The sequence below is a fragment of the Pseudorasbora parva genome, chromosome 19, assembly GCF_024679245.1.
Source record: "Pseudorasbora parva isolate DD20220531a chromosome 19, ASM2467924v1, whole genome shotgun sequence".
NCBI classification, from domain to species: Eukaryota; Metazoa; Chordata; class Actinopteri; order Cypriniformes; family Gobionidae; genus Pseudorasbora; species Pseudorasbora parva.
In genome coordinates this window covers 6,678,615-6,702,804 of record NC_090190.1, presented here as the reverse complement: position 1 = coordinate 6,702,804, position 24,190 = coordinate 6,678,615, and the positions used below count along the sequence as shown (strand labels likewise).

The 24,190-nt window shown below is 38.5% G+C and overlaps 1 protein-coding gene across 3 annotated transcripts in view; it reads left to right on the top strand.

Moving 5' to 3' along the window:
- Window positions 1-24,190, top strand: part of zmym4.1 (zinc finger MYM-type containing 4, tandem duplicate 1) — a 34,750-nt gene that overhangs the window by 9,463 nt on the left and 1,097 nt on the right. For 2 of the 3 annotated variants that reach the window (XM_067426538.1, XM_067426540.1), the window contains 25 exons: window positions 459-998; window positions 1,119-1,171; window positions 1,274-1,438; window positions 2,395-2,467; window positions 2,560-2,806; window positions 3,499-3,628; window positions 10,581-10,796; window positions 10,876-11,026; window positions 11,111-11,226; window positions 12,959-13,180; window positions 15,121-15,271; window positions 15,378-15,553; window positions 15,682-15,847; window positions 15,936-16,109; window positions 16,778-16,815; window positions 17,201-17,345; window positions 17,433-17,539; window positions 18,849-19,020; window positions 20,428-20,634; window positions 20,742-20,845; window positions 21,545-21,698; window positions 22,356-22,507; window positions 22,599-22,713; window positions 22,791-23,030; window positions 23,122-23,248. In XM_067426538.1, the coding sequence (XP_067282639.1) occupies window positions 459-998; window positions 1,119-1,171; window positions 1,274-1,438; window positions 2,395-2,467; window positions 2,560-2,806; window positions 3,499-3,628; window positions 10,581-10,796; window positions 10,876-11,026; window positions 11,111-11,226; window positions 12,959-13,180; window positions 15,121-15,271; window positions 15,378-15,553; window positions 15,682-15,847; window positions 15,936-16,109; window positions 16,778-16,815; window positions 17,201-17,345; window positions 17,433-17,539; window positions 18,849-19,020; window positions 20,428-20,634; window positions 20,742-20,845; window positions 21,545-21,698; window positions 22,356-22,507; window positions 22,599-22,713; window positions 22,791-23,030; window positions 23,122-23,248 (4,141 nt within the window). Of the gene's footprint in view, window positions 1-431; window positions 999-1,118; window positions 1,172-1,273; window positions 1,439-2,394; window positions 2,468-2,559; window positions 2,807-3,498; window positions 3,629-10,580; window positions 10,797-10,875; window positions 11,027-11,110; window positions 11,227-12,958; window positions 13,181-15,120; window positions 15,272-15,377; window positions 15,554-15,681; window positions 15,848-15,935; window positions 16,110-16,777; window positions 16,816-17,200; window positions 17,346-17,432; window positions 17,540-18,848; window positions 19,021-20,427; window positions 20,635-20,741; window positions 20,846-21,544; window positions 21,699-22,355; window positions 22,508-22,598; window positions 22,714-22,790; window positions 23,031-23,121; window positions 23,249-24,190 lie in introns of all 3 variants that reach the window. The other variant, XM_067426541.1, reaches the window with a different exon arrangement.

Here is a 24,190-nt window from a genome sequence, read left to right as displayed (position 1 = left end):
TTACTTTTTGTTGTTGTTGTTGCTTCAAATTAAAATTTGTAATGTTGTGATTCACCTCGTAGCTGATTGGCTTGGTTCTTGACTTATACCTTTTTAATAGACTATTTTTTAACCACGATGGGAAAATTAATGGAACCGGCGCTGCTGGAAAAATGGGCGAGAACTGTTGAACTTCATAGCAGTAACATAGTTTTTACTTTTCATGGGAAATACATTATATCTTATTAATAAATTATTTTATTTTAATTAAAAAAAAGTATCTATCAATGTTTCTGTATATTCTCCAAAGCTTTGCAGATGAAAATGTCTGCTTTTCTGGATTATTTTATATCATTCAGAAAACCTCTTTCATTGTTGTTATAGTTGTTTTAAAACTATCTTTATTGTTATCACTATAGTCTGGGCCTTTACTGTTGATCTTTGCCATTTAGATAAATATAATCATTTCCCACTGTCAGGAGCTAAGTCTGGCCCCTCAGACTGTACAGAGGCAGTTTCACAGCTGGGCTCTACGTCTGCAGCAGTTGTCCTTATGGCCAGTGAGGATTTCACAGGACATCTCACTGGAGATGCAGCTGGTTCAGAGGAGAAGGCAGATGTAGTGGAGTCATGCAAGCTGGAAGAACCTGAAGATGATGTAAATGAGCCAAACCCTCAAAACAGCCTGATGGAGCAGGTGGAAGTAGAGATGGCCCAAGAGGAGATCGAGGAAGATCTGGATATTCAAAAACCGGATAAGGAGCAAGGAAACGGTCCAGAAAAGGACAGTCCAACCGATCAAGGTGAAGAAGAAAATAGCGTACAGGGACATTGTGAACAGAAGGATGCCGGGGAACTAGTGAAGAACGAAGACAAGAGCAACGTGGCGAGAACGGCACAGAGTTCAGATGAGCTAGTCATTGCTAAAGTTGAGGACTTCACAAATGAAATGGCAGCAGATGTGAACCAGACTGAGGATTGTGTTGGGAGGATGGAGGTTGATACACCAGAAGATGAAGGTTGGTCTGAACTTTTGGCGTTTTTCTAGATACTTTCTTTAATTTGCTGTTTTGTTGAGATGAGTTGCAAACCCTATAATTGTTATTGGTTGTGTTCTAAACAATTTTTACATTTAACAGGAACGTTGTTGCCTAAACCCATAAAAAGCGAGACAACTGATCCATCTGCCATGGTGAGCACAATGTCACTTAAGTTTACCATTGATTTTTATTTGATTTCATTTGTTAATCCATGGAAAAGTACACTCCTAAAACTAAAACCCTCTTCATTTCAGCAAGCACATTCACTGTTAAAAGCAGATTCGAAAGCTCAAGTGGCCCAGCCCTCCATCGCCATACCAGTGAAGGTGAAGGATGAGCCAATGGACGAGGAGTATGAGACTGCGTCTGCTTCTCTGCGACCAGTGGGAAACATTAAAGATGAACCTGACACTGCAGCTGTAAGTTTCTGCCTTTTATTTCATTTTATTTTTTATATGGGTAATTAAATCAGTTCACTGGGGAAAAAATCATGAATGTAGTTTTCACAATATCCAATGCATGTATGGTTCATACATAGTATTTTCTATAAAACCAAAAAATGTTATGCTATATGTAGGCCTGTCATGATTGAGTCTGACAAATAATTGTAACTGAATAATTGTGATTAATAATTTAATATGCTCATTTGCTGCTATAATAACAATTCTTATTACTAATGTTGGAAACAGTTGGTGCTGCTTAATAATAATTCTGTGGAGATGCGATACATAAAAAAAATGTAAAATATCTGTTACTGTCACTTTTGATCAATTTAATCCATCCTTTCAAAATCCTTTTTTCCTCCACTACTTGACTGCACTAGAAAATGTAATTTAGTCGCCTAAAATTCTCTAAACAAGCGATAACACATGGATATGTAAAATAACACGTGTAAATTAACATTAAACGGCAAAAAACGAAACTGCCTAATTGTACGGAATGAAATGTCGGCCTAACAGACTGTGAAGCTTTGGGGGTGTTGATGGACTCAATCTACTCTATCTGTGTTTTTCTCTTGCTCTGAAAACGATTAAGATGTAGTCTTTGACAAAGCTTTTTGCTTGATGTTGCTTGTTTTTTAATCAAACTTAGCCATAGTCAGGTGTTGGAATGCATTAAGATTTAATAAAACTAATCAGTTGTATTCTAAGCAGATGGTCTTTTCTTTTGATAATGAACATCTGAACATGCATACAACACTTGTTCTTATGTTAAAATGATCCAAAACGCTGGCAGTGGCGGGCAATTTTTATTATTAACGCTGGGAAGGAAAGAGTTATGGTGCACAATCACAATGAGATGAATGAAATAACCCAACAAGTCATGACATTTTTCAGGCAATAGAAACATGACCCCATTGTGTTCATGCTTTCAGGATTTTAACCAGACACCTGATGCCATCAAGATCAGTGCAGTGTTCTCTGTTGGAGGAAATGCCACATCCATCGGTATGACTGAAAATATATTATGATATTTTGCTACATGGGTGAACAGTTGATATAAGTTGCATCTTATTTCTCACATATTCGTCTTCATGCAGCTGCAGCTCCAGCAGTCGTCCCAGGAAAGGCAACATCAGGACCACCTGCTCTATCGCTTCGTTCTCTGGCCCCTGCCAATCCAGTTGGTGTGGTGTGCACAGGATGCAACAAAGTCCTGCTAAAGGGACAGACGGCGTTCCAGCGCAAAGGCTGTCCTAAACTCTACTGCTCTCCTCAGTGTCTCTGTAGCACCTCCACGATGGTGGTCAAGATACCTCAGAAGAAACAATGTTACCACTGCCTCAAGTATGCCTGCAATAACACTTTTAGATTTAAATTTTTTCAAATGATTATGTTGCATTACATTTGATATTTATGCATTTGCATTTAAAAATGACTTCCAACGCAAAAATTAAATACATTCATTGTATATTCACTATCTTAATAAGCACATTTGTGTCTTGTCTTTCTTTTTTTATCTTTTCTTTTTTATAACCACACCGAAATTTAAATAGTTCACCCAAAAATTAAAAATGACATTGCAAATCCATAAGACCCAAATAAGACCTCCCTGTCATTTAGTTCATCTTTGGAACAAACAAAGATTTATTTAATGAATCTTTTTAATGAAAAAGCTTTCTTTCCCTCTTTTGAAAGTCTATTCATCTAAAACTCAGATGCTGAACGGCTCAATTTATTTTATGATTTCTTTATGAATGTTTTGAAGCATCAGAGCTTTGGATGAATAGACTTTCAACAGAGGGAAAGAAAGCTTTTTCATTAAACAGATTCATTAAATAAATCTTTATTTGTGTTCCAAAGATGAACGAAACGACACATGGGTGAGTAACTGACAGCATTTTAATTTTTTGGGTGAGCCGCCCTTTAATACCCTATTGTAAAATGATTATTTTGTGTTATTACAAGGGTGTGTAGTTTAATAGATTTTAAATTACAACAATTGCATGTAACCTTTGACCATTTCTGTTTCCTTACAGAGACATTCTTGACCCAAAAGATGTAGTCAATGCCCCAGTGGACATGTCAGGGACTTTGAAGGAGTTCTGCAGTCAGAAATGCCTCAACACGTTAAAATTTAAGTGCAGTGTGTGTCAGAAGCCAGGAATGGTGAGTGTCCATCTCTATCTGTTCAGGTGTTTCCTGCGCTGGTTAATTAATCATCTTTTTGACCCCTAAGGACCTGTTCACACCAAGACAAATATTTTAATATAAATGAACAGCTGTTATTGCTTCTCTTCAGTCACAAATGTTTACATGCTGTTAGTGTGGCACATTTAGTGTGGTGTTCTAATCTCTTGTGAGAAACTGTGCAACCAGTAAGATTTGAGCTTTTGTTCACATGCCCAGAGCTGCTGGAGTTAAATATAACTGACTTGGAGGTGCTCATGAACTGACTATTTTGCTAAGTGACAGTAAATAGCAAGAAAAAGAATCCGGATTTGACTCTTACCACAGGGTTAATACAAAAATCTGATCGACTGTTTGGAAACGTGTACATTTTGTGGCAAGTACAAAACAGGGTTGCGCTACGCTTTTTGTACTGGGCTAACCAGGTTGGCCATTTTCAATTTTGGGGTAACCATTTCTGCTTTTCTACAAATAATTTTTGGGTTATCAGCTCCCTAGTTCAGGTTTCAGCACACAGACCATTTTAAGGGCTGTTTCAATGTCAAAATCCTTCCAGTGCACTGAAACGTTCGCCGTCTCACAATGCTTTGTGAAAATTAGGGAGGATCAATGCTTGCTATGTTCCCTTAACAGAAATTTTAACATAATCCTACTTAGCTAGATTATGTTCATTTCTTGTATATAGCAAACATTTATGATATACAGTGCCTTGCGAAAGTATTCGGCCCCCTTGAACTTTGCGAACTTTTGCCACATTTCAGGCTTCAAACATAAAGATATAAAACTGTCATTTTTTTGTGAAGAATCAACAAAAAGTGGGACACAATCATAAAGTGGAATGAAATTTATTGGATATTTGAAACTTTTTTAACAAATCAAAAACTGAAAAATTGGGTGTGCAAAATTATTCGGCCCCTTTACTTTCAGTGCAGCAAACTCTCTCCAGAAGTTCAGTAAGGATCTCTGAATGATCGAATGTTGACCTAAATGACTAATGATGATAAATAGAATCAGAAGCAGGTCCGAGATACTGTTGTGGAGAAGTTTAAAGCCGGATTTGGATACAAAAAGATTCCCCAAGCTTTAAACATCCCAAGAGCACTGTGCAAGCGATAATATTGAAATGGAAGGAGTATCAGACCACTGCAATTCTACCAAGGCCTGGCTGTCCCTCTAAACTTTCAGCTCATACAAGGAGAAGACAGATCAGAGATGCAGCCAAGAGGCCCATGATCACTCTGGATGAACTGCAGAGATCTACAGCTGAGGTGGGAGACTCTTTCCATAGGACAACAATCAGTCGTTTACTGCACAAATCTGGCCTTTATGGAAGAGTGGCAAGAAGAAAGCCATTTCTTAAAGATATTCATAAAAAGGGTCGCTTAAAGTTTGCCACAAGCCATCTGGGAAACACACCAAACATGTGGATGAAGGTGCTCTGGTCAGATGAAACCAAAATTAAACTTTTTGGCAATAATGCAAAACGTTATGTTTGGCGTAAAAGCAACACAGCTCATCATCCTGAACACACCATCCCCACTGTCAAACATGGTGGTGGCAGCATCATGGTTTGGGCCTGCTTTTCTTCAGCAGGGACAGGGAAGATGGTTAAAATTGATGGGAAGATGGATGGAGCCAAATACAGGACCATTCTGGAAGAAAACCTGATGGAGTCTGCAAAAGACCTGAGACTGAGACGGAGATTTGTCTTCCAACAAGACAATGATCCAAAACATAAAGCAAAATCTACAATGGAATGGTTCAAAAATAACCATATCCAGGTGTTAGAATGGCCAAGTCAAAGTCCAGACCTGAATCCAATCGAGAATCTGTGGAAAGAACTGAAAACTGCTGTTCACAATCGCTCTCCATCCAACCTCACTGAGCTCCAGCTGTTCTGCAAGGAGGAATGGGCAAACATTTCAGTCTCTCGATGTGCAAAACTGATAGAGACACACCCCAAGCGACTTACAGCTGTAATCGCAGCAAAAGGTGGCGCAACAAAGTATTAACTTAAGGGGGCCGAATAATTTTGCACACCTAATTTTTCAGTTTTTGATTTGTTAAAAAAGTTTGAAATATCCACAAAATTTCGTTCCACTTCATGATTGTGTCCCACTTGTTGTTGATGCTTCACAAAAAAATAGTTTTATATCTTTACGTTTGAAGCCTGAAATGTGGCAAAAGGTCGCAAAGTTCAAGGGGGCCGAATACTTTCGCAAGGCACTATGGCTAAAATGTTGTTGGGATATGTAATTATCAATGTATTTATCGTTTTATACTCTTAACATCGCACTGAATTTGTGCGAACATTTGGGTTGGTGTGAACAGGCTTTTAATTCAGACATATGATATGATGAGAGAGAGACTTGGTACTGTGAAATAATATCAAGACAACACAACTTTCTGTTGCATTATCTTTAACAAGCAGGATGTGCTTTCTGTCATCTTGGTCTCTGTGAACTCAAACACAGCATACCATTGATGGCATGACAAATGTCTCTACAAAAACCTTGAGATATCTGCTTTAAAATAAACCAATTCAAATCCAAAAACAAATATTCTCTGATTATGTAATGCATATGAAATTTTCACTCTCTTTCAGCTGTCTTAACTCTCTTTCAGGAAATACACTAAGATTTCTTAAATGTCTTTTATTAAATTGATATTTTTAATCATACAATTTAGGGATGTAACACTTAAAACAATGCATTCATATCAGTCAGTGAAGATTTTTTTTAAGATGCTTGAAATATTAACTGAAATGTGGCAAGCATTTATGTATAAAAATACAGATCTGGAAAAAATTAATACACTCCAAGTTCAGAAATTAAAGTGGTCTCTTTTTTTCAGAGCTGTATATTAATGCATGTATTAAGCATAGCTTACTGGTGGTGGTTGACATTATTGGTCATTTTGGTGTTTCTGTAAATATTTATTATCAATAGTAATTTAAAAACATGCTAAAATATTAACATTTTCATCTATCAAACCAATTTACTTTACAAAGACTACTTTTGATTGCATGTTTTCTCATGTAGGTTGTATAATGTCAGCAGCTCAATAACTGTCACTCTGAGCTCTGACAGGCTGCTGGGCTCATGAATATTACTCACATTGTCTGCGTTTGCCCGAGCTGATTGGCTTGGACGGTCATAGGTAAGCGCTAGCCAATTGGATTTCCGCGTGCGTTTCCACCATCTGCTGAATGATTCGAAAGGCTAAAATAATAAACGAAGTTGGTTGTTTTTGACATGAGAAAAATTAAATAATAAATATCGTTTTCATAAAGCGCGTCCGTTCTACGACTGTCTTGCTCTCTCTGTGTGTACGTGAAGGAAAGCGCCAGTGAGTGCGGCATTAATCTATTGATAAAAATAATAGTGCGCAGTGTTCTGCGGTCTATTTTTTTTACGGTCTATGGGTCCACATCGCTGCGTTCCCGCTAACCTTATTATGAGGATATTTTATTCATATTGTAAATGTTGGATGGATAACGTTTTTCTGCCTCATCTCAATATCGCGTTCTTCTAGGCGCTCCAACTCGGTTATGACAAATATGGTAAAAGCTCCCCCATCAATGTGATAATAGCAAAAATAGCATCGAGCTTCATCCGATTCATTCACTTTTCATCGCTTTTGGAAGATGGCACACTGCACGTGTGAGGAACCTTTCAAGACCATGGAGAGCGAGGACGAATTCACCTATTCCTCAGAAGAAGAGCAAGAGTCTGATGATGAATGGTTGCATTTTGAAGAGCGAATTGATCCAGCAGAGGATCACAGTTCTGATGAGTAAGTAATTTATTCTTTCTGTAGTTAGCATGTTGTTATTATTATTATTTTATTTTTCAGAAAAACATGTGTGTGTGTTACTAGTTGGGCTGTTTGAGAAGAGATGCATCAGTTTTTCAATAAAAATATCTAGCAGCACAGCCATTTTCAACTTATAATAGTCATATAAATATTCCTTGAGCAACTAATCAGCATATTAAAGGATTTCTGAAGGATCATCACTGTAAGATGTTATTCATGTTATGCAAAGCTGAATTTTCAACACCAGTCTTCAGTGTATTAAAGTAGAAGTCTAATAAATCTAATAAATGCAGCCTTAGTAAGCATTTGAGACTTCTTTCAAAAACAAAAAAATCGCCTACCCCAAACCTTTTAAATGGTAGCAATATTAAAATTAAAATTATATAATTATTTAGACTATATTTATGTAAAACACCACCTCATCAGCTTGTTCACAAATATCTGATTAGGTTATTGCATGACACACGTGTGTTTTTTCAGTATTAGTGATCATTAATGTTAAATAATATAGTTGCATGCTCATGATGTGTGCTTTTTTTTTCTTGCAGATATGAGAATGATTTGTATCAGCCTGTTGCAAAGAAAGCCAAGACAATCAGGCCATCCACTCAGTCATGGAAAACCGAGAAACAAGTCGACCCGGATCCACATATTCTGAGATTTTTGCCCGCACGGGATCCTGGACCGCAGGTGCGGGCGTCTGACTCGCACTCCCCTCTTAGTATCTTCAAACTGTTTTTCTCTGAAAGTGCAGTGTCATCTCTGTGCTACAACACAAACGCTCAGGCCGCCAGGTCAATTTCCAAGGGTCGCAAATATAAGTGGACTGATATCAACATTAGCGAGATGTACCGCTATTTTGGGCTGGTATTCTACATGGGGATGGTGAAGCTGAGCTCCATCAGTGACTACTGGCGGCAAGGGACTCTTTTCTCTGTGCCTTTTCCTGCCACAGTTATGTCCAGGGACCGATACCGCACCATTTCGTGGAATATGCACATGAGCCACCCAGCTGCAGACAAAGAGAATGACAGGAAAAAGGGCACAGATGAATATGACCGCCTTTTCAGGGTCAAACCCCTCATGGACACGATCCGTCTTGCATGCAAAACCAACTATCATCCCAGAAGGAATTTAGCCGTGGATGAGAGAATGGTGGCATGCAAAGCAAACACGGGAATGACGCAGTACATGAAAGCCAAGCCAACCAAGTGGGGCTTCAAGCTGTTTGTCCTCGCGGACTCCTCGAATGGATACACTGTGGACTTTTCTATGTACACTGGAAAGAATACCAATGCCACTGGCAATGGACTACCATATGATACTGTGATGTCTCTGTTGGACAAAACATATTTGGGATCTGGGTACCATCTGTACATGGACCATTTCTACACAAGTCCGAAGCTCTTAAAAGATCTGTTAGCCTTGAAGTATGGTGCGTGTGGGACTTACAGAGACTACAGGAAGGAAACCCCACAGAATGCAGCTAATTCACTGACCAAAAAGTCTACCAGGGGATCCATTAGGTGGATTCGGGATGGACCGCTTGTGTTTGTGAAGTGGATGGACACACGAGTGGTGTCTGTCTGTTCCACTATCCACCCTGCCTACACCGGAGACATTGTGCAGAGGAGGGTGAAAGACCAGGAAGGATGGCGCTTAAAGACTTTTCCCTGTCCCGCACCTGTTATTGCATACAACAAACACATGGGGGGTGTCGACCTGTCCGATCAGCTGTTGCAGTACTACACCACGCAGCACAAAACCCTGAAGTGGTACAGAAAGATCTTTCTTCACTTCTTGGATATTGCTGCCACCAACTCCTTCACAATACACAAAGAGCTGTATGGCAACATGACCCACAAAGAGTTCATGGAGCAGCTTATCGCAGAGCTCTGTGGTGTGTCACTGAAAATACAGCGAAAACAGACCAATACGGACCATGTGCCTGTTCCAGGAGCTGAGCTGAGCTCAGATACCAGGAAAATTGCCTCTGCTGGACGTCGGATCTGTGTGCATTGCAAAGCAGTGCATGGCAAGAAGCAGCAAACACCATGGAAATGCCAGGCATGCGACGTGCACTTGTGTCTTCAGTTGACCAGGAACTGTTTCCAGGAATGGCACGCGACTCTTTGACTTTGTGCTCGAAAATGCGCTTTTGACCTTCTGTCTGGTTATTTATTTCCATCTATCCATCGGTCCTTCTGTATCATATTGTACACTATTGTAAATAAACTACAAACAAACAAAAACATTCTTTTTTTTTTTAGTCTTCTAACATAATTTCCTCACCAGATCTGATCATCTCCCCAGATGTGAAACGCATTAAAACAAAGTGTCACACAAGTTCAATTGGAGTTGTTTTTTGTCAATGAATGGACAAGATGGGTTTCACAACATGTAACAAAGGCTCTGCTCTACAAAATACAGTAGGCCATAGTCTTGTGAACAAGGTTTTGAACGTGTTTTATGGCCCCATCTCTAATTCAGAAATTAATCAGAACCCTTATTTATTTTTAGTAGTTTCTATTTCTGATAAATTTGCATACGTTCTCACTCTTGTTTTTTTGCCTTGCCATCAAGCTTTATGAAATGTAGATTGTGCGGGACAATATTTGAAGCAGTTTGGCATAAGGCAGCAACATAAATTATGAAATTATTAAGGGGTCTGTTAATCCAGGTTGTATACTTTAATGATTGCACTGTACATAATTGACTTGTTACTTCTTTATTTTATTTTATTTTTCAGTTTTATTTATTTTATTTTATTAATTTACTTATTTATTTATTGCTGTTGATTGTTTTTAATTCTGTAGCACTGAGATTTTGTTTAATATAAAGTGCATTATAAATAAAATTTATTATTATTATTATATTGCTCACACATTGTAGAACAGCAACTACTGTTTCGTGTACTTTAGGTTCATGAAAAGCAAATGTCTCAGCTGACTGGCTGTGACACACTAGCATTTTTGTTACTTTATATTTCTCTAGAAAACACTATTGTTCTGTTAGACTGAAATGAACTTAAGTATATTATAGTTGTCTCTTTCAATTGTATGCCTATCAGAAATAATAAAGTTTTAAAAGATCTAAAAGTTTGCATTTCTCATAGACTTTCACTCACGAAGTGAACTTCATGGGCTCCATCCAGAAGCTGTGCAGCGACAGCTGCTTCAACCAGTTTCGCTCCTCCAATAAGCTGAACATGAGCAGCTGTGTGAACTGCGGTGGATACTGCTGTGGGACAGACAGTCAGTGTCCGTCTCTGCGGATAGAGGGCAGTGTTATGAAGTTCTGCAAACAAAACTGCCTCCTAACCTTTAAAAAGGTAATGGCAAAGGAATACAGAAATATGGGTTGGTTATTTTGTATAGTCCTTATTAAATGCATTGATCTTCCTTTTGTAGAAGAGTCTGAAACCTGTCCCCTGCAAAATCTGTCGTAACATGCGTCCGGTTGCAGAAATGGTGGACAGTCCGAGCACAGAGGGAGTCCGAGAGCTTTTCTGCTCCGCTTCCTGTGTTACAGCCAATAAAGTTCAGACTGTCAGTTCTTCAGGTATCACAACCACATTCACATTCTTAATGGTCTTCTCTTTTTGGAAGTATTCTCAAATGTCCTTTTTGTTTGAATTCAATCAAGGTGCTCCAGTGGAATGCAACAGCTGTAAGCTGAAACTAACTCCTCAGTATCATCTAGCCATGTCTGATGGAACCATCCAGAACTTCTGCTCCTTCTCCTGCGTAGTGTCATATCAGGTAGAGTTTTGAGCTTTTACGGATCGCTCTGATTCAATATAGGCAGCGGCTATTTGCGCTAAGTGAAAAATAGCAGCATTTTCTTAGCAATATGCTTAGGGTAAATGGTAGTTAGATACTTATAAATAGTGGCAGATACTATCTGCACCTAGTGTTGTTGTATATTAAATGGTCTGCAATAATAACATTGTAAATGATTATGTAAAATGTATTAAATGGATGCTGCTTTAATGGGACAATAAAGCCCTTCCTACACCTACCACTAACTGATAAACACTGTATTATTATTAGGGGTGGGCGATATAGCCTCAAAATTATATCACGATATTTCAGGAATATTTGCGATAACGATATTTATGACGATATAGCAAAAAAATATGGAACAAAGTTTTATTGGTTATTGCAGCGGGTAGGCAGCAGCATTTATTATTGCAAATAAAATTAAAGGCATTGTTTATCCTTTTCCAATGAGCTTATGTAATTGATGAGAGAATATCTACTGACATAAGGTTACTAGTGTTTTCACTGGAAATCTTTTAAAAAAAAAATATTTTTTTATATATAGGCCTAGTCTATAAAACATTTAGTATAGCAATAACTAAAGTAAATTATGTCATGGTCTGTCTGAATATTAAATTCTGATTGGGAAGGTGTACAATAGCAGAGGTCATTCCAAGTTAGCTAAAATACCGTTCTGTATGTGCCGCTTTCATTATGAAGCACGTGCGCACAGAGATCGTGCTGTGGATTCAGGAGCACGGAAGCTAGTTATCAATGCCGCCCCGCGACTTTTAGCAACAAAATATCTAAGCTACTGGATTACTACATCATATTTCTCAGCAATGATGGGGTTACTCGCTATTTTAAAGTAATAAACGCACATCTGCATTGTTAAGAGAGACGCTGAACAGACACAGTCACGCATGAATGTCTCTCTCTCTCTCTCTCTAATTAGTATAAATGCTATAATCCATTCATTCAATTAAACGTTTTACTTTATACACTACTTACTTTATCTCCGTGTCTCATTCGAAGCGTGCACAATGCTAGATCTAACTAACTTGAGTCATAACTGACAAAAATAACCGACAATGTTACCCTTCCGGTTAAATATTGTGTGGCAAACATCAAAATCAGCCATAAGCTGTTCATGTTATGTCAGTTGTCAAGAGAGCTAGAGAGAGTCAAGAGAGCTGACCTCTTGTAACCAAGTAGCTCCCTTTTAGGTACTAAATTATCATCATCGGAGGCTGACATGGTGATCTTCGTGCTCTTCTCTCTCAGACAGGTGTTGTTGTTGTGCGCGATAGGGAAAGTAAATGCGCCTTACGTCATCGCGTCGCTATATCATTATCGCAATATGACACTTTTTTTTATCACGTAAAGATTTATACCGGTATTATCGCGGACGATATGATATGGCACACCCCTAATTATTATGGTTTCACTTTTCAAATATTTTCTTCATTTTTATTGAAAATTAATGCCATTCCGATTATATATGTTTTGGAGGAAAGGGAGTAGAGCGAGTTCGGCAAAAGGCTTACCCCTACACTATTGCTGCTATTGACAATTAGAAACGTCTTCAGTCATTCTGTCTGGCCCAACCAGATGTCAGTGAGCGGAGCAAGTGTAAATAGCCCACCTTGTTGGCAGAGGCCATTTACACTTAGTGTCTATCAATCATAGAAATAGAGATAATTGAATATTTCACTTTTGGATCTTTTTTCAGGAATCCTTCAGTAAGAAACCAAACAACCAGGTGAACACTGTAACCTCCACGACCATCAGCACATCTACCCAAATACCTGTTGCTCCCAAACCTGCTTCATCAGAGCCCAGCTCCTCAACAAAGACTAGCACTCCCAGTGGTTCAGTGCAGACAGTCACCAAGATCCCCTGCTCTCAGTGTCTGAACTCATTCTTCCACAGACCTGAACTGCTGGAGTTTAAGGTACTCCTGTTCACTGGTGTAGACCGGCACTAATAAAGGAAACCTTACACATAATGGGGAGAGAATATAATAGCTGGTACTAGAATAGTTGGAGTTAATGGTTTTAATGGGGTAATGACGTGTAGCAATATGCAGAGATTTCAAGATATACTGATCAATAACTAATATACTGGCCATTTATTAGGTCACAATCTACATTTGAGGCAGATTACAAAAACTTGTAAGCTATATGATAAAAATAATAAACAAAATGGTTTTGCCATGGGGAAAAAAAATCTTACATTCTCTAAGTGCACATTTTTATTTTATTTTAACAAGAAGCAGACCAGCTAGAAATCATGTGAGATACCCCTGGCTTAATTCAGTCCTAGACTAAAATGCATGTTTGAGCTGTTTAACTGAAAGCAACTTGCATTGACATATCATAAAATATATCAGTGCCATTGTTTTTTCTCAAGATGCACACCAGTGATGTTTTCTTTTCTAAGGCACATTTGAACCAAGGCCTAATCCTGGCTTAACCTGTCTGTGAAACCAGGCTGTAATTTATTACGTCTTAAATATATCTGCATATTTTATTTATCAGAGCAGTATCAATAGCATTAACATAAGTATAATTTATTGTCTGAAACTGATGTGACTGCTGATATATCATGCATTCCTATTACACTGATCAGGCATTACATTATGACCTAATGTTGTGTTGGTCCCCTTTTGCTGCCAAAACAGCCCTGACCAGGCATCACGGCATGGACTCCATTAAGATGGCAATGAGATGTCCGCAGCAGATCTATGGCTTCTATGGATCAGACTTGTTTGTCCTGCACATCCCACACATGCTCGATTGGATTGAGATCCGGGGAATTTGGAGGCCAAGTCAACACCTCAAATTCGTTGTTGTGTTCCTCAAACCATTTCTGAACCATATTTGCTTTGTGGCAGGCGCATTATCCTGCTAAAAGAGGCCACAGACCCCAGGGAATACCGTTTCTATGAATGGATGTTCATGTTATGCAACAATTATTAGGTAAGTGTCAAAGTAACATCCACATGGATGGCAGGACCCAAGTTTTCCCAGCAGAAAATTGCCCAAAGCATCACACTGCCTTGGCCGGCTTGCCTTCTTCACATAGTGCATCCTGGTGCCATGTGTTCCCCAGGCAAGCGATGCACACAGCCATCCATGTGATGTAAACGAAAACGTGATTCATCAGGCCAGGCCACCTTCTTCCATTGCTCCGTGGTCCGGTACTGATGCTCATGTGCCACTGTTGACACTTTCGGTGGTGGACAGGGGTCAGCATGGGCACTGATTGGTCTGCAGTTATGCAGCCCCATACACAACTAACCATGATGCACTGTGTATTCACCTTTCTATCAGAACCAGCATTAACTTCTTGAGCAATTTGAGCTACAGTAGCTCATCTGTTTGATCAGACCACACAGGCCAGCCTTTGCTCCCCACGTGCATCAATGAGCCTTGGCCGCCCGTGACCCTGTCGCGGGTTCGCCACTCTTCCCTCCTTGGACCACTTTTGATAGATACTGACCACTGCAGACCGGGAACAGCCCAGAAAAGCTGCAGTTCTGGAGATGCTCAGACCCAGTCGTCTAGCCATCACAATTTGGCACTTGTTAAACTCTCAAATCCTTATGCTTGCCCATTTTTCCTTCTAACACATGAGGACAACTTTGAGGACAAAATGTTCACTTGCTGCCTAATATATCCCACCAACTTACAGCTGCCGCGATGAAGAGATAATCAGCGTTATTCACTGCACCTGTCATAATGTTATGCCTGATTGGTATATATTTTAATTGTAAAGTTTAAAATTAGCATTCTTTCAGTTTAACAATCTGATCAGTAGTTTGTTTATTTATACTTACTACTCGCCAATGACCATAAACCTAATTAGTTGCATGCTTTCCCAACCTTTTAGAGGAAAATGTACGCTTTCTGCAGTATCGCTTGTGTTGAGGAGTTCAAACAGATCAACAACTTAATGGTTCGCTGCGAATACTGCAAGATTGATAAAGTTGTAAAGGAGGTGAAAAGGATAAACAAGATTGACCGCTTTTTCTGCAGTGAGGGTAAGTACTAAAAGCAAAAAATGATGATTTGTACATGCATGTCTTAATCCTAAATTGTCTAATATAATGTGATGTCACAATTACTTGTTTGTTCATCCCTGTACAGGATGCAAGTTACTTTATAAGCATGACTTGGTCAAGCGCTGGGGGAAGAAACACTGTCGCAACTGTTTTTACTGTAGTGGATCCTCTCAGACTGTAGTTACTCAAGTTTTTGATAAAATAGAGGAGGAGTTCTGTGGGAACATATGCTTACAACTACAAACTTCATTAATGCGTAAGGTAATATCAGATCTTTTATTACTATTTTTGAGAAACAATGTATGAGGCTGCCTCGTGCTACAACATTGCACTTAAGACATTATGCAGTGGTTGTGGCTTTTAACTAACTGTGAGTACATTTCTGACAGGAAATAAAGTGCTCCATGTGCAGGCAGGCTAAGAAGATGACGGAGACGGTGAAATGGCTGGGAGAGATTAAGCATTTCTGCACCTTGCAATGCTTGATGTTCTTTTGCAGTCTGCAGGGCATCACTGGGCCAGTCAGACCTGCAAGCAAACCTCTTCCCACACAAGGTTTGCCATCCTGTAGATATCTGTGTATGTGTCACCTCTGTAGCGTTTTTTTTTTTTTTATGTCTGTATCTTATCTTTTGATGAATAGTTTCCTCAGGGACAAGCCCAGCCCCGTCCCCTGCACTGTCTCCAGCCCCTCAAAGTACAGTTAATCGCACATCACTGACCACTAAAGAGGCCACACCGGTCATTGCCAATGTTATATCACTCTCAAGTGCATCCAATGGACAGCCATGCATTTTGGGAAACAGCGTCCTGCAAGGTGACTATACTCTATCCAACCTTTATCATCCCTGTACCATGAGGGATGCATAGCATATCGATACCATAATGCTATCAGTCGACATTAGAGATTTTAATTTATCAGTAATATGTACTTACTTCATTAGTAAGTTATAAATACATTTGTTGAATTTAATTTAAATGAGCATTTTAAATTAAGTAATTTATTGGATATATAACTTTGGATTTTATTGTGCATTCTCATTTCCCTAATATTTACATTTTCGATTTTATTGTTGCCATCATCTTGCAGTCACATGCAGTTAATTGGATAACTAATAATTTAAAAACACTGTTAAATATAACCTTTCTTAAGCCAATCTCAAAATGAATGTACCCTTTCAGTACTGTAATGTTGTAATGGCTAAATTCACTTGTATTGTAAATGACTCTTTTAAGTTGAGCTTTTTGGGGGGTAAAAAATATATAGAATTTGATCTGCCTTTTTATTATTTATATATAAGACATACCATGAAAGTGCTTATCAATTCTCTGCAAGAATTTTAATATTAGTGCCAAAACACATTACCAGTTGCATACTTATTTGCGTTGGCCGTTTATTGCATGTAATGCCAACTTTTTCTGACAACTGTTTTTTTGTAAACTTAGCAATGAGTCAACTATATTGTTATCTTTTTGTTTCCTCAGGGTCTATTCCAGCTGCTACTGCAAAAAGTTCTGGAAATGTGAGTTTTTCACAGTATCGTTAATCTGTGTCAACCTTGTTGTAATGTAAGCCTTGGAAATTGAATCTGATTTCCGCCAATATGGATCAGGGATTTTCTTGACATCACTCTGCACTTCAGCTTCTCATCAGATTTTCTGTCCAATCAAATGCTCTCTAGAATCTAAAATGTCCCGCCCCCTACACTTACACTAAAGCCGCTGCTGAAATCGGTCACTTGTTCACACATTTACTATATTCTACGTGGTGAATGGCACATAGTAGACTATATAGGGGAGAGGGAACGATTCAGACAGTGTAAAAATCACACTAATAAACCAGCTGACGGTTCTCTTTAAATGTGTATGAAAACTAACCAATCATCAATCGTTCTGTGTTGTCCCCAGTCGGCCAGCACACAGACAGACAGTGTGAAGCCGCCTGCTCCAGCACCCCGAATCCTGAAGAACAAGGCTTTACTCTGTAAACCCTTTTGTCAAAACAAAGGCACATCCTGTAAACCCAATGTCTGCGACATGAACACACAAACAGGTACTAGGAAGCACTGTTGCAGACATGTACGTAGTGGGCATTGCATATGATAAAACTCACATGTTGTGCATGTCTGTTGTCTTCTAGATGGACCTTCCATGATGGTGCTTCCTGTGCCGGTGCCAGTCTATGTTCCGGTTCCCATGAATCTCTACACACAATACACACCAAAGTCTGTGGGGTTACCACTACCGGTGAGTATCTCTACCTCTTTCCATCCTCCTCATTATTCCCTTTCATTATATTCATCTTTGATCATTGAAACTTATAGTTTTATACATGGTTGCTACTAGTATCACTGTTAATCTGCTAATGTCACAATAGATGTTTTTATTCATGCTAAATAAAAGCATGAATAATAACAATATATAATAATAAAAATAATGATATATTTATATATAATTATATATAAAAAATAATAATATTTTTACCTCATTAATTAACGCAGCATCCAATTTTTTTCCCTTCATCCTTTGATTGTGCTGGCAGTATATGATCACGCTATCATTCATTCAACTGCCATTAAACCATTCAAGCACGATAAGATAAAAAATTGAAAGCGGCTCTTTGTGAACAAACACCTGAAATGTGTGCGCAGAATGTTGCTTCGAGTTCTCAGTTGCACTTGAACAGACAAAAACACACACAATTATTAGTTAATTAATTAGTTAAACAGTGAAATTAACACAAAGGGTTGCCGGATGCGTGTAAGATCCGGGTCATGTGCTTCCGATCTTAGTGGCAGCAGCCTAATAAACTTGCTGTGTGATTTAATGTAAATCAAAGAACAAAAGGCTGCTCTTGACTGAATAACTTTTTGTAGCTTTAATAAGGATTAATCTATATTTAATGTATCATTTATTACTTCTCATTACTTATTCAGACTTATCTGAAAATGACAGCATTGTTTACAAGGGTAAAAAAGATTTTTATTGGGAAGAAATTAATACTTTGATTCAGCAAGGGTGCATCACATTTATCAAAATTGACCTTTAAACAGTTAAAGAAAATTTCTATTTCAAAGAAATGCTGTTCTTTTGAAATAAGATATATCTGGAGCAAGAAATCAGTCTGCATACTAGAATGATTAAAGATGCTGAAAATTCAGCTTTCCCATCAGAGGAATAAACTACATTTTATGATTTTATAGTTATATAAAAAATTGTTTCTAACTGAAAAAAGCTAAAAACTAACATAGGACTCTAAACAAATAAATGTTTATCACTCATAAACTAAAATAATAGTTTTATGACTAAAACTCACTAGACTGCTGAGAAGTTTAACACACTAAAATCTAAAACTACAAAGCTTTGAAGGGGAAATACTAAAGATAATAGTGAAAACTAGACGAACAGAAATAAATAACAAATCTAAACTATTATAATCAATTTAAATAAATTGCAGATCATAGATATGATTTGAAGGCAACTTAATGACTCCCACTGCTAATTACACCCCTCAGTATATACTTGCACCATCATGTGCCTCTGCCTGTTAATGCAGGTTCCAGTGCCCTTGTTCTTCCCCACGACTCTGGACAGCGCTGAGCGCATTGTGAAGACCATTCAGGAAATCAAAGAGAAGATCCCTGATGACCCTCTGGAGGCCGACCTCATCATGATGGCGGAGATGGTGGCTGAGGATACAGAGAGGGAGAAATGCATCGCATCTAATGGTAAATTAGTGACTATTTGAAGGTTTTTAATATCGGTTTCATGCTTGAGTTTTCAAAAAAATATCTTTTCACATATTTTACAATGTTGTAGCACCTCTCTTCCCAGTCTGTCAGTAACAATGTTTAGTTCCAGCCTCTGTGAAGCCTATCCTTCCAAAAAGTGCAATGTGCTTTGGTTGTTTGGGTCAGTGTGTAGTGATAGTTAGCCTCTTCGAGCATGTCTCTTATGTCACGCCCTTTACCATAACCGGGAGTTTCCACACACTACTAACTCAACCAGGCCTTGTCTAATTTTTTGTATATGCCTTGGCCGGGAATTTTAAAAGTCAAGAATATTGTGACTTCTCCCAGAAGATCCATCAAGACTACAAAGGTGTTTCAGTTGAGAAACAATGCTTATTGAAATAGTCCAGTCCTACATCCGTCCATCAGGTTTCATTATCGTAATGATTTTTATGTTGTATAAACTTTTTCTGTTCCCTACACTAAACCTACCCATCAGTGATCACTGCATAATTTCGTATGTTAAAGGGTTAGTTCACGCAAAAATGAAAATTGTCATTAATTACTTACCCTAATGTCATTTGACACCCGTAAGACCTTCATTCATCTTCGGAACACAAATGAAGATATTTTTGTTGAAATCCGATGCCTCAGAAAGGCCTTCATTGACACCAATGTCATTTCCTCTCTCAAGACTCATAAAGGCACTAAAGACGTCGTTACAAAGCCCATCTCACTACAGCGGCTCTACAATCATTTTATGAAGTGATGAGAAGTTTTTGTACGCAAAAAACCCCCCCCTAAATAACGACTTGTGATGTGCCGGTTTCGAACGGTTATGAATCAGTGTATTGATTCCTGATTCGGATCGCCAGTGTCATGTGATTTCAGTAGTTTGGTGGTTTGACAAGTGATCCGAAACATGCATCAATACGCTGATTCATAACTGTTTGAATCTTTGTTTTGAACTCAGCCCATCACTATATACGTTTTTTTTTGCACCAAAAACTATTCTTGTCGCTTCATAAAATGATTGTAGAGCCGCTGTAGTGAGATGGGCTTTGTAATGACGTCTTTAGTGCCTTTATGGGTCTTGTGAGAGGAAATGACATTGGTGTCAATGAAGGCCTTTCTGAGCCATCGGATTTCAACAAAAATATCTTCATTTGTGTTCTGAAGATGAATGAAGGTCTTACGGGTGTCGAACGACATTAGGGTAAGTAATTAATGAGTTTTCATTTTTGGGTGAACTAACCCTTTAATCAGTTTCCCTTTGGAGGGGACCACTGGCTTGTCCCCACAATGTAGGTGATCTCATTTTTACTATTCTTGTGTGGACATTTGGTCTTTACAGTGTAGTGTTCACATTTTCTTTTTATTCACTGTCCTTGTTTTGTTATTTAGATCAAACTGGAAATATAATGGAGGACCTTGATCTGGAAGCCCTATCCAACAATCTGAGTTGGGAGGAGGATTCTGTGTCTTCTGCTCAGACATGGGATCAACCATCAGAGCCTGAAAGGCCTCCTCCATCCAGATCTGCCACACAGACCCCCGTCTCTACCGCAGCAGAGGAGCCACAGATGGACCTGGAGGCTGATTTCCCAGCCGGTAAGAGCTTTTAATGTCGATGACAGGAACGAAATGCACAAACACAATCCAAGTTGTTTATTATTTTACACTCATATTTAATGTATCGTTATGCTTGCTTGTTTCAGAGAGCATTGAACTTTACAGAGAGCAAGCACAAAAGGAGGCTACAGATTCTGGCAAACGCAAATCTCGCAAGAGAGGACGTGACGGCCTCCCTCAGAAGAAACGGGTAAGAAAAACTACTGTTGAATTATACAGCAATATAGTATAACATTTATATTATGCTAAGGTGGGTGATATCAATACAAGAAATCAATCTGCATACTAGAATGATTAAAGATGCTGAAAATTCAGCTTTCCTATCACAGGAATAAACTACATTTTATGATTTTATAGTTATATATAGATTAGAATAGTTATTTTAAATTGTAGTATACAATATTACTATCTCTACTGTATTTTTGGTCTAATGCAGCCTGGTGAGTGTAAGACATCTTTCAAAAACATTAAACCAAAACAGTATTACCGACCTCAAACTTTTGAACACCAGTGCATATTTCACGTGTCATTTGTTCAGTTGTATTTCATTGCATCAACTGACATTGCTGAAATAAAGGGTTGCACTTTATTTTGCAGAATGTGTATTTACAGTGTACTTGTGTAGTACTCTGTAATATAAGGTTAGGTACTCAGTAACATTGATAAAGGTTAGGTTTAGGGGTAAGTTCAGGGTTTGTGCGTAGTAATTACTCAGTTATTATTACAATTACTGTTAAAAGTACATAGTATGTACATGCGGAACAGGACTGTAAAAAAAAAGTGCTACTCAGTTGATGTACAAATATACTCTTTAATTCAATACATTGGACATATAACATGAAATTGGTAACCTTTCAGAATATTAATTTGTAGTGTTTTATTGGTGTAGGGCCGTAAGAGTGCAGCAGTGGTTCCAGCCAAACCAGCTCTAGAAAACTTCTCGAGCCTCTCCAAACTGCAACACGAGTACGCCGTCAATGCCTGGAAGGACTGGGTGCGCTGGAGGAACGCCCAACCCAACATGGAGACTCCCAAATTTGGCTGTAGGTCTCAGTTTGCTTTATACCCAACATTTTTTTCATCAAAAGAAAGTTCCACAATATTAAACAATTATTAAAAAAAATTCCATGGCATGGTACTGTTTGTAATGATTATAGAATGAATGTTATGGTTGCGCCATCTATACTACTTACTTGGCATGTGGATGGTTTTTAACTGCAAGATGATGTTTGTTTCAAAGGGGGCTGATGTCAGCAAAACAAAATACTGTCTGCAAAATGCAGATGACATCACTTGGTTTGCTCAATCGTGCACAAGAGTAAGCTAATCTTGCATTTAGCAATATGTCAGGGTCTCAATCACGATATCACTGTCACAAAAGCATGTAGTGGTAGCTGGTAGTGACCAATTTCTCTGACCAATCAGTGCTCTGAAGTGTTTAAACATCACATTTTAGTATCAGTATGGCATGCTTGGAACCTCCACTGAGGTATTTAAGCAAACCGTACAGAGCCATATCACGCAGTGAAAAAGTGCCGTTAGACATGTGGCTTAATGCTTTTTAGATTTTTTTTTACTAATGCGTTCACAGGGATTTGAACCATATACTTTACCATTGCTTGCATCATGCTTTACTAGTAAGCTATACAATCTTCAACATGACATTTAAGCATCAAACACATCCTCTTTATCATCCATAGCGCGTACTATGACAATAAAGGAGGACCTTTTGAAGTGTTGCACGGCTGAGCTCAGCTACGGCCTCTGCAAGTTCATCTCTGAAGTCCGTCGACCCACTGGAGAGAAGTACAGCCCTGACAGCATCTTTTACCTCTGCTTGGGCATCCAGCAGGTGAAACGACAAGAAATCACACAGAGTGAACACATTCAGTAATGTTGTATTTAGTTTGTTTGAGTGTCGCTCTCGTCATTCATGTTTACAGTACCTGTTTGAGAACAATCGGATGGAGAACATCTTCGCAGATGTCTTCTACACCAAATTCTGCCATGAAATGACCAACTTGCTTAAAGGATGGAAACCAACTATTTTCCCCAGTGGTGAGTAATTAAGGACACCATCACGAGACTGGTGTGTTTCTCTGTTGCTCTTCAAACACCTCTGTGTGTTTGTACAGGTTACGTTCATTCTCGTGTGGAGGAGGAGTATCTGTGGGACTGCAAGCAGCTGGGAGCGTTTTCACCTGGCGTGCTGCTCAACACGTTGCTCTATTTCTTCACCAAGTTCTTCAACTACAAGACAGTGGAGCAGCACCGTAGCCTGTCTTTTGGCCACATCGTCCGTTGCTCTCGAAGCAAGGGCAGCACCAAAGTGGCCTGTTTGCGTTTCTATCCCCCCAAAGAGGACTCAAGCTCTGGTCAGTGATCAGTCATAATGTCATACCCTGATTGTATGTTTTGTGTTCTTGTTGTTTATATCATTTCTTTATTTTATTTTATTTAATGTAGATGGCATCCCTGCAAAGAGAAGAAAAGAAGAGGAGGATGACAATGACACTATATATGAGATAAAGGAAAATTCAGACAATCCTCTCCGCTGTCCTGTCAGGCTGTACGAGTTCTATATCTCAAAATGGTATGTTCGTTTTAAATGACATCCATCTATCTATCTGCTAGTGTTTATTTTGTCAGCTATTTTTTTTAATGTAGTCTTATTTGTGTCAAATATGCTTTTTAGTTATCATATTTGGTCAACCTTGTCCTGTGTTAGTCTTTTTCGTCATGCTACATTGATAATTTCGGTTATTTTGCTCAAAATTATAAATCACAACGGTTGTTGTCATTTGAGAAATATATTTTTAGGGCTGTCAAAATTAACGCATTAATAACACGTTAACACAAATTTATTTCAGAGAGAGCAGGTTTGAGTACACATGGTTGCCAGATTGCCAAGTTTAAGTAAAACACCAGATAGAAAACATGTTCTTTTAACAAAAGCATGGATTGGGGATTTAGATTCTGGCAACTGCAAACATGAACACCCAAAAAAGAAAAAAATAGAGTAATTATTTGTCAAATTTTACAATACATAGTCTAGTCTTTTTTTTCCCTCACAATATTGCATGTGGATATAGTCACAGTTATCGTTTAATATTGTTTAATAATCTTAGGCAAGTAAAAAAAAGTCAATGAACATTTTCAGTCATATTTTCATTATTAAACACTACTATATATGCTGCCGTTCAAGTTTTGGATTTTTATGTTTTTAAAAGTCTCTTATGCTCATATTTATATCTTAGGTTGCATTTATCTGATTTTAAATACAGTAAAAACTTAGCCTGGCTCCGCCCTCCTACGTACTTCCGCTCAATTTTCATTTTCCTTCAGTTCTCCGTCTGGGATTGCGGTATATTCTCTGGTTTTCTCAGATCAAATTCTAACAGTCCGATCAGCAAACAGAAGGCGTGGCTGAGAATGATGACGTTGATGCCGTGCGCTACAGTCTATGGTTAGAGATTACATACATCACGACCAAACGTCAGCGATCGGTTAGGGCAGATCCAATGGTTTTAAACTT